This window comes from Adiantum capillus-veneris, chromosome 3, assembly GCF_014529385.1.
Source record: "Adiantum capillus-veneris isolate H3 chromosome 3, ASM1452938v2, whole genome shotgun sequence".
Lineage (NCBI taxonomy): Eukaryota > Viridiplantae > Streptophyta > Polypodiopsida > Polypodiales > Pteridaceae > Adiantum > Adiantum capillus-veneris.
This window is the reverse complement of record NC_140933.1, coordinates 72,689,808-72,700,159: the sequence shown is the minus strand read 5'-3', so window position 1 is coordinate 72,700,159 and position 10,352 is coordinate 72,689,808. Positions and strand designations below refer to the sequence as shown.

The 10,352-nt window shown below is 40.0% G+C and overlaps 1 protein-coding gene across 2 annotated transcripts; it reads right to left on the bottom strand.

Annotated features, from left to right (window-relative positions):
• Positions 1-6,706: 6,706 nt before the first annotated feature.
• LOC147461098 (uncharacterized) lies at positions 6,707-9,925 on the bottom strand. 2 transcript variants are annotated; one of them, XM_086500051.1, is made up of 7 exons: positions 9,626-9,924; positions 9,448-9,528; positions 9,043-9,228; positions 8,390-8,557; positions 8,039-8,092; positions 7,712-7,867; positions 6,707-7,137 (listed from the first exon to the last, which is right to left on the bottom strand). In XM_086500051.1, exons 1-7 carry the CDS (start codon positions 9,812-9,814, stop codon positions 6,769-6,771), a joined length of 1,203 nt encoding a protein of 400 aa, XP_086356177.1. In that variant the 5' UTR covers positions 9,815-9,924; the 3' UTR covers positions 6,707-6,768. The 2 variants fall into 2 exon arrangements, with proteins under 2 accessions (XP_086356177.1, XP_086356179.1); XM_086500053.1 differs by lacking the exon at positions 8,390-8,557 and having other exon boundaries at positions 9,626-9,925.
• Between the last annotated feature and the right edge of the window lie 427 nt (positions 9,926-10,352).

Here is a 10,352-nt window from a genome sequence, read left to right as displayed (position 1 = left end):
TCCTGTTCTAGGCTTCATCATGGGTCTTCCCATGAGAGTTCTGACACCTTGATTAGCTACATAATACATTGGTGAGAGCTCTGGTGGAGCATAAGTCATGGTTTCTTCCATTGGCGATGGATGTGGACTATACCAATCTCCTTCTACCATTACTGTAGATGGACTAGGCTCTGCAAAAGGTGTAACAAGCCCTAATGCTTGTTCATCTATGACTCCTTCAGAGTGCATGTAATTTACAGGAAAAAATATTGTCCTAGAGGGAGGTTGTTGTCCCAACACAAGTTGAGGTCTTTCCATACGCATTGGTGGTCTTTGAGCTTGGGCCATATTAGGCTGATATCTGTACATGGGTTGTCCTTGTGGCCTCATGGGCACATACTGAACATTCCCATCATACTTTGGTATGAAGTAGCACTCGTGGGTCTCATGGTTGATCCATTTACCCTCGATTGCACACCATTTTTGTGGCCTAATTGGTTGTCCCTGTGGAGGTATCCCTTGTCCTGGTCCTCTCATAGGTGATTTTTGTATATTGTTCATCATGTCGTTCATCCTTTTTAGCATATCTTCTATAGCTGAGAGTGGTGCCGCAGCAGCCGTTCCCACTTGTGCCGGTTTCGTGGATGCTATTTTCTTGCTTTGGTTATCCTTAGGGACATCTTCTTCGTTGAAGATCTTGAAATTGTCTCCTAGGTCAATCGCATCAGACACACATGCTTCTAGGGTTGTATGCTTTTTACTATAGAGTATAGCATGAAGTTCTTTGTTTAGCAGTCCTTCTAGAAAAAAGATACAAGTCGTTCTTGTGCAAGTAGCTCTATCTCTGGGCATTTGACAATGTATTGTTTCATTTGAGTTGCACAATCCCTAACAAACTCACCATGTTTCTGTTTAAAGCTATAGATTTGAGCTACCGTATTATGTTTAATCCCCGTTTTGAAACAAGCAGCTACAAATCCTTGAGCTAATGTATTCAAGTCCATGATCGACCTTGGTGGAATGTTTTGGAACCATGTCAAAGTCTTTCCTTCTAATGTCATTCCAAACCTCTCGAATTGAGTATGGAAATCAAATATACGCTCTGCTCTTAGCACTTGCTTAAAGATTGCTAACTGTTCATATGGATCCCCTGATCCACTGTATTTTTTGATCCATTTTTGAAAATCAGCTGGTCTGATTTGTCTGTTTGGTTCAACTCTAGGTCTTTTGGGAGTTGGTCCTATTCCGAGTCCTTCAAACTAGTCTGTTGGAAATAGTGACTCATGTAGCCCTGGACTGGCCTTAGTGCCACCCGATTTTCTATGTGATGAGGTGGTTTCTGGTTTCTTCACATTACTCTCAGATGATCTCTCACGGTGTTCATCTGCTGGAATTGTTTCTAGTCCTTGCCCCAATATCCAATCCCGTATGGAATACCCTTGGTATTTGGTTTGTTCTACCTCCTCAGGAGTCATCATAACAAAGTTGTTGTTATAACAATCCCTAAATTGGTAGGTTGGTAGGTCTGCTGATCCGTTATCTTTGATCTTGAAGATATAGATGATCTTCATGGCCGCTAATTGTCCTGGTTTGGCATGAGAAGTCCACAAAAGATCTTTTATATTTCTATCTTCCCAACAATAGACTCCGATCCTAGGATTATCCGTACTAAGAAGTTTTAAAGGCTTCAAGTCTACTTGATCGTATCCCTCGAATTCTAAAGTTGGTGGTCTTTCTTTTGCTGACAAATCTGGGATTATAGTGTTTACTTCTAACCCCCATTTGTCTATCACGTCAGGGTTTTTGACCTGTAAATACTGAGTTCAGTTTCAATCCATGTATATTTTTCCTTGTTTCTTTGCCCTAACCTCTTCTTCGAACTCAATACCATGGTCATCAATGCGAATAGCATACTCCTCGTTAGGGTTCAAGTAAACCTGGGCTCCATGACGGTTAGGCTTGTAAAAAGATAGTATATGCTTATCACGCACTATCGTTCCGATTTTCGAGTGAGTCGATTAAGAAGACATTTCGGATGCTGAATCTAAAAAAGTATCTGAGACTTCTTCAGGAATTGTATGCAAGGAATTGCCTTGATTCACGCTTTCTTTGGTAGATACTCTATTGGAGGTTTCTTTGAGTATGCCCTGATTTTGCTAGTACACGACCAGATCTAAGGTTCATATAGACTTATGAAGCCCTGGATAGAGTACTCACCTTTGGATTGACTTGTCGTCAATTTTCATTCGATTCAATTGCGACTTTCTGTCAAGCCAGTGATTCCTCGTCTGCAATCTGATTCCTGTATAAATTTAATCAAGATAGCTATTCTTCTATAAAGATAGTAAAGCTCTTGAGAACTCTTGTGATTGGTCTCTGTGTATCACTTCAAATCGAGCTATGGGAGTCAAAATTTGACTTTCAGATTCGACTTTAGCAGAATTCAAAGGTTTGATCTCCAATCTGGAAACTGATGTATCTTTATCAATTTTGATCTGATTGAACCCAAAATTGCCCTGTGGCTTTACATTATGTTGGTCTATCACTGTATAAGTTCAAAAGTCAAAAATGATGTCTCTGGATAGTAGAAGTAAATAATCGTGATTCAGTTTTCTGTAATTTTTTGATAGGTTTGGTAAGTATACAACTTGTTAGAGTCTCTGGGCAAATTTCAACAAGTTTGGACCAATTTTGATCACGTTTATCAACTGTTTGGTGTCTGTAGACTCTGATTTCGAGAATCTCGCCTAAGCCTCACTTTTGGGATCCAAGTTTCACCAAAATTGATTTGTGAGGTCTACTTGATGTGCTTGACCTTGTGGTATACTCAAATTTGCAAAATCATCAAGTTTTGAAGCAGACGTAAATAATTATGATTATTTACTCCAGCTATATTCTACAAGTTTTTGCCCCAACTTTGAAACAGATCTGTTAAGCACCTTAAGTTAAGGCCTCTGGGAAAGTTTGAACAATTTTTGGTCAAATGGTCATCAATTATCTGTCCGCAGACTAACTTTGTAATTTTAGTCACAAATTTCACTCCAGTGGTCCAAATCTTACCAAATTTGGTTTGTGGGATTATTACAACATGGTGAAGCTAGTGGTATGTAGACTTGGTCAAAAAAGTTAAAAAATAGGACAGATGTAAATAATCGCGATTATTTACTTCTGATAATTTTTTGCAAATTTTTGGTCAACTGAGCATATACACATGTTTATCACATCAACATAAGCCTATGAAACAAATTTCAACAAGTTTGGATAAATTTTTTTCAAATTTATACTCAAGATTCAAAAAGTCAGTACAAACTTTAGTTTTTACCTAATTTTTTACCAGTTTAGTGATCCAAATCTTTTGGGCCTTCACAAAATTTGTTTGTACACATACAAAGAGTCAATGGTATGAACCTTGGCCAATTTAGAGCAGAAAGTTAATAATTGCGATTATTAACTTTAGGCTTGAAATGAGCACTTTTTTGCAATTTTCTAAAAGACAGTCTTTACATGATGTATTTTAAGGCTATGAATCTAAGGCTATGAATCAATTCAAAACTTAATTTGGCTTAAAATGTCAAGAAAAATTAAATAATCTGAGTTCTGGCCAACTCTTGAAATTTTTACCTCGAAGTGTCTTTGAGCTTACCCACTGGTTCGGATAACTCTTAGGCTTACTCTCCAGTCGGATTGAGTGGATTAGAATCTTTTCAAGCTATTTCTAGCGGTAGACCTGAAATTCTGCAACTTCCAATAACAACCACTGGTTCGGACAACTCTTAGGCTTACTCTCCAGTCGGATTGAGTGGATTCGAATCTTTTCAAGCTATTTCTAGCCGTAGACCTGAAATTCTGCAACTTCCAATAACAACTCACACTTGATTCTTTCAGAGAGAGCAATGTTTTGAGATCCACCTCGGATCCTACTTACCCTACTCCTAGATTCTCATACAATGGGGTTGTGGAAAGTGTCCACAAAACTCGTTTTCTTGTGTTTTTTATGTTTTTTAGAGTTTTGATCTTAATACTTGTCTTGTTTACCAATCATTCTCCAAATCTTAATCTAAATCTACAATCCTACAATCCTAAAGGTACTCAGCAAGTACGATTACTTCCAAGCTACCTCTACATAGCAAAAGACGACAATCTTAAGCTATGCGGTTTCTAAAAGAAATTTTTGAACTCTAGGCGGACCTAGAGGAAGTTAAAGGACAACTACACAAAATGCTTATGTTTTTCCCTAGTTTAGGTCTCTTCAATCCCCGGCAGTAGTGCTAAATGTGGGACGCATGTCTAACCTCACCATCCTATCTTATTGCAATATTAGCGAGAACCACGATTAATTTGTCAAACCATGGGACGAAGCTGACTCAACTAGTGCATAGAGGCTACAAGAGGTTGTCAATCTCTCAAAAAAAAACTAACAACTCGTATCTAACTCAACCTACACTCAAGTGACTGAAATCACCAAAAGCCAATTGCTCATCAAAAAGCAAATCACATCCGTTACAGTATCAAATGACATCCAAACGTAACGAAACTTCTAGGACAATTTTACAAGACCTAAGTACACATGCCTATGGTCTCAAATCCCACTTTAGGTTAAGTTCCAAAATCGCGATTATTAACAGCAATGGATTTTTGACCTAGTCGTTTTCGACCAAGAATGCATCTAAATACTTAGCAATGATGTCCCAATATCCCGCATATGTTTAGTTTTCGATTTAAAAGTGTAAATTGCTAGTTACAATGAAATTAGGCCGCAGATCAGCGATGCCAAAAGCTATGAAATACTATGAATGGCTTATGTCAATGCGTAGAGATATTACATGCGGTTGCAATGCAACAAACACATTAGCAATGTGACAATCGAAGAGGGAGTAGGAAGCACGAGAAGGAGAGAAGTGAGCGCCGTTAGCTCACGCTGTGTATTTCTTATCCAAAAACTTATAAAAAACTTACAGAAATTGGCTTTTATACCTGAATCGAGGTTTTTGGGTGGTCAAAACTAATAATCTGGAGTTCTACTAAAGATGGGAAATGACTGGCTGATACAATATGGAAGCTGAGAAAATAGGAGTTACAATATTCCTGATTTATCAAAATAATAAATGTTTTACAAGGAGAACTCCGAAAAATGGTACAAAAATGGTGTCCGCGTTATTGCAGTATCAAAATGCCTGGCAAAACAACTAGAGGCCAAAGAAGGTGAGAGCGCAAACGAGGGAAACTTGAAAGGGGTTGAGAAAAGACATTCGATGCAGGACGATTAGTGGCAGGTCTTAGTTTTGAAAAAATCAAAAGATTGAGATATTTGGTATTCAGATTGGAGCAGGAGTAGGTTATCGTTTCTTGAACACCTTTTGAGTTTTTTATTAAACATACCCTGTAAGGGTGATTTTAGGATATTAGGAGAACAAATATGGAGAATCAAAATAGGGACTTTCTATTATCTCTCTCTACACTCACATGGCATTTCTTACAAGGACAAAACTTGAGTCCAAACTTTTTCTAATGACATTATTTCTATTTGGGATCCACAAGTTATTTTTTGGAGAATGGGTACATGATTACTGTAGCTAGTCACAATCATGCCCATGAGCAATATGAAAATTCATCTTAGGTTATATTTGAGCGCACTTTCTACTTAGAAACAAGCATCTAGACCACTTTAATGGGAGATATTTGAGTGGCTATCTTTGAGACCACTCGTTTTGGCTAGAGATGTGCTAGCCATTTTGACTCCTACCTTGAAAAATCACTTGAGTGGAGAGTATCTTGGAGCTATCATTTTTGAGTGGGAATGCCTCACCAGAGCATCCGGTACCTACTTCTATTGAATTATTTTATTATCGTGTCATATTGTCACTTGCTTTGTTTAGGCCATGGCCTCCCCCTATCTTCCAAGTTCATAAAGAGTTTCATATCAACAAAAGCCCTTAATACCAATGTAAGCATGTACCTCACTATTTGTGCATGGTGTTGATTCTATATATACATAAACACAAATTAAACGTAGGAAAAGTGGCTCATTTATTCTTTCTCAAGTTATAAGTTCATAGCATCCATAAGAGCTAAACTTAGATGCAAGCATTACTGTTTTTGTCCATGTGCGCAAGTGGCACATCAGCTGCATCACACAATTCTTTCCTATGGAGATGCAAGTAGCAATAATTATGTTAACTTAGGTTAATAGTTAATAATGTTGTGTGTGTGTGTGTGTGTGTGTGTTTTTTCAAATGTCACACTAGCAAAAACAAAACTAACAAAAGAGGAACTAATTTGAATAGATGACCATCAAAGCAAGGACGCTTTCAAGCCCAAAAGCTAGTGTGATTCCAAGTCGTCACTTAGCCTAGTGAGCACAAAAGGACCGTGAACCAAGTCAACAAAGTTCAACAAACACAATAAGTTTTGGACAATTTCTCACAATATTCCCCACATTGTGACTTAGCTCAACATCATGAGCTTATGTGAGGGAGGCGCCACATACCTAGCTAGGTATGATTGGGGGTAGGGGACTGCCGGCTCGGTGGGGGGGGGCGGCGCTCCCCTACCCCCAATCGTACCTAGCTAGGTATGCGGTGCCTCTCGAGCAGAAGCTCATGATGTTATGCATTGTATGAAAAACAATGAGGAAGACTCCGTTTTCCTACATGAGAAAATTTCTAAATCTTCTTGTGAAAGCGAACATAACGTGTGGATGCTCTAACCAAGAACGCAAGGTAGAAAATAGCGAGCCAAAGAACGATGGATTCAAATGTAAACAATTATAAAGGGCAACGATAATATAATTTATTGGCCTTGCCAACCACCATAAAAGAATACACTAGCCTTTCCATCATCATCGACTTGGACATCACTAAGCTGATAGAGTTCAGAATCGGTAACACTCTCACCGATTTCATCTGGGCTAAAATACACTATATCAAGACTCTCATGTGTATACCCAAATTCTGCCATGTATGCAGCCCATGGAAAGCCATTAGAAGCTGGGAACCCACTGCCCATCTGCGTTGGAGAACCAACTTGCGTAACTTGGACCTCTCCTCCATATTGCACCTCATCGGCATTATTAGTTTGAAAGTTGGTTAGTATAGTGGGATCCCAATGTCCCACAACAGTGTTATCTATCATAAAGTACCATAGTCCATCGTTTGGATCCTACATTTTAGCAAAAACCAAGCTATTGGTATTCTTAAACACTCTCTCTCTCTCTCTCTCTCTCTCTCTCAGGAGCGCATCTATAGCTAGGTGCAGTTCACAAGAAGTTTTGGACAAATTCTAACAATATTTCCCACATTGTAACTTACCTCAACATCATGAGCTTCTGTGAGGGAGGTGCCGCAAACACTACCTAGGTACGATTGAGGGCAAGGGACCGCTCGCCCGGTGGGGGGGCCGGTGGTCCCCTGCCCCCATTCGTACCTAGCTAGGTATGCGGTGCCTCTCGAGCAGAGAAGCTCATGATGTTATGCATTGTATGAAAAACACAGAGAAAGACTCGGTTTTCCTACATGAGAAAATTTCTAAATCTTCTTGTGGTTGTGGGGACTAGAAAGTGTCAGCCCCATACCACACCTAGTTAGGCATGCGCTGGCTCCCGAGTAGTGGCTCATGATGTTCAACCTTGTTGTGAAAAATCATGAGAAAAGAGCTCCTTTATCACATTGGAAAATGTCACCGAAAACTTATTGCAGGGCGTGCACACACACACACACACATATACACTTAATACCTTGAAAATGCCAAAATAGAATGATATTTGTGCATCCGCATTTCCTGGTATGGAAGCCCCTGATGGAAACTTTTCTCCAAGTGTCCAAGCTGTGTTGGTTTGTACAAAGCCAGGGCATATACGGTTAAAGCACCCAGTATGTTGATAATTATCATTCTGTTTGAAGAAAATCCATGAAAGTCAATATAGATAAATGTATTGGAATTTTATTAATTGTAAGGTTTAAAATGAAATTTGCACTGCTAGCATGGTGCCTACATAAATTGCTTACGCAAATTGGATCAATGGATAATATGACAAAGGTGTTGGCGTTTTTCGGTTACATACCGTCCAAAAGATGAAGAGACGTGGATCACCGTCCCCAAACGCTTCGGGGTACACCTAAAAATATACAAGGAGTGATGAAGTGAGAACAATGTAAAATACTACGCAAGAAGATTTAGACATTTTCTCATGTAGGAAAACAAAGTCTTTTTCAGTGTTTTTCATACAATGCATAACATCATGAGCTTCTGCTTGAGAGGCACCGCGTACCTAGCTAGGTATGCGGTGCCTCCCTCACACAAGCTCATGATGTTGAGGTAAGTCACAATGTGGGAATTTGTCCAAAATTTCTTGTGAATTAAGAACCATTATTTAAATTTTGTTAGGAAAATAGAAATTGGGTGATTCGCTTACAATCCAACCAGCCTCTAAAGTGGAATAATTGTCATCATCCTCACGATTTACCACGACCCAAATCTGGGCAATACTGATTTCGCCATCTTGTACAGAAGGGGTGTTGATGCTAATCGTGGAAGTAGCGCCAGTGAAGTAGCCTGCTGATACCGATGAGTAGAGAGCATACTACAAAACAATACCATGCTTACTCACATTATTAAATTAACTAGAGGAATATATAAATCTAAAGTATGTATCTACAAGCTATATTCCCTTTCATCTCACGCACAAGAAGATTTAGAAATTTTCTAATGTAGGAAAACCGAGTCTTTTTCAGTGTTTTTCATGCAATGCATAACATCATGAGCTTCTGCTTGAGAGGCACCACATACCTATCTAGGTACGATTGGGGGCAAGGGACCACCGGCCCCCCCACCGAGGCCGGTGGTCCCCAGCCCCCAATCATACCTAGATAGGTATGTGGTGCCTCCCTCAAAGAAGCTCATGATGTTCAGGTAAGTCACAATGTGGGAATTATTGTGAGAATTTGTCCAAAACTTCTTGTGACGTTGAACCTTACATGTTGAGCCTTAGGGTGAAAAATCATGAGAAATCTCACTAAGTCAGAAACTTGTTGTTGTGACAAGGATAAGTAGGCAGTTTAGTCTTACACAGTGTTCCAGACCCGACTCAGGAATCTTGATATGAACAATGTCCTCAAAGATGTCACCCCGTTGGACGGCCATAGACTCTGGATGCAAAGAGCAACCGGTGGGAACCTCCGCTTCAAAATGAGCTCGAGCAGACTTGGTCAATTTCCTCCACCCAGAACTAGCCGTGGGAAATCGTGCACGAGCCTTTCAAGGGACAACAGCTAAAGTTACTCTCTCTCTCTCTCACACACACAGACACACACACACACACACACATACACATTTATCATCTCTCTCTCTCTCTCTCTCTCTCTCTCTCTCACACACACACACACACACATTTATCATCTCTCTCTCTCTCTCTCTCTCTCTCACACACACACACACACATTTATCATCTCTCTCTCTCTCTCTCTCTCTCACCTCAGCAAACGAAGGCGAATTTGAGGTAGAGTCGTTGGCGGGGGATAGCCGAACACAATCGATGAAAACGCCATTAGAGAGCTGCATGAAAGCAAATAACGTCACTGCACATGATATATAGAAGATCTGATCATCAGCTGCGCTAAATCAGAGGGCTGTGTGCATGAATATTACGCACATGGTGGGACTGCAGGGTGGCAACAGAGAAGGCGGGTGTGGCTTGCTGTTTAGCTCGAGTTAAGTTAGAGAGCGAACGCGGGTGTAAGCTGCTAGAGGTAAAGGCAGAGGCAGAGGCAGAGACGGCGCTTAATATGGTGAAGCAGCAGATGAACGCGAAATATACGAGCTGTAGTTGGCTCTTTCCCATCTCGACTATACTAGCCTAGGATTCAGAATCAAGAATCAAGAACCCCACACGCGATACTATCCTCATCTCTTCCCCGTATTTGTATCTCCTCTTCTCGTCGTAATTAACTCCTCCTTGTATTTGTATCTCCTCTTCTCGTCGTAATTGACTCCTCCTTGGCTCCCTCCCTTTTGGATCCCTCCGCACTTAGTCCAATTAACTCCCTCCTTACCTCCACCCCTCCAAAGTTCTCTCTCTCTCTCTTTCTCTCTCTCTCTTTTTGGGAAAACTTATTATTTACATATATATTACATCATCTCTCTCTCTCTCTCTAAAGAACAAAAACAAACAAACAAAATCTAATCTTTCTTGGTGGGTCTTGTTGTATAACATCTATAGAATACAATAGGACATATGCAAATTGACATTTGCTATCTAGCATGGAAGGAAACAAGAGCATGACTAATTTTGCAAGGAGGCAATTGGGTTTTTTTTCTTTTTGGAGTTTAGCCTTCAGGTCGCAGATTGCAACACATGTAAAGGGGAGTCCTTACGCCAT

Bases quoted from the DNA above. Each gene is read 5' to 3' on its own strand.
- LOC147461098 (XM_086500051.1), bottom strand. From the start codon at position 9,814: ATGGGAAAGAGCCAACTACAGCTCGTATATTTCGCGTTCATCTGCTGC. The intron at 7,868-8,038 runs GTATGTAACCGA...TTCTTCAAACAG, and splicing joins GTCTCTTCATCTTTTGGACG to AATGATAATTATCAACATAC. The intron at 7,138-7,711 runs GTATTAAGTGTA...GCTAAAATGTAG, and splicing joins TCTATTTTGGCATTTTCAAG to GATCCAAACGATGGACTATG.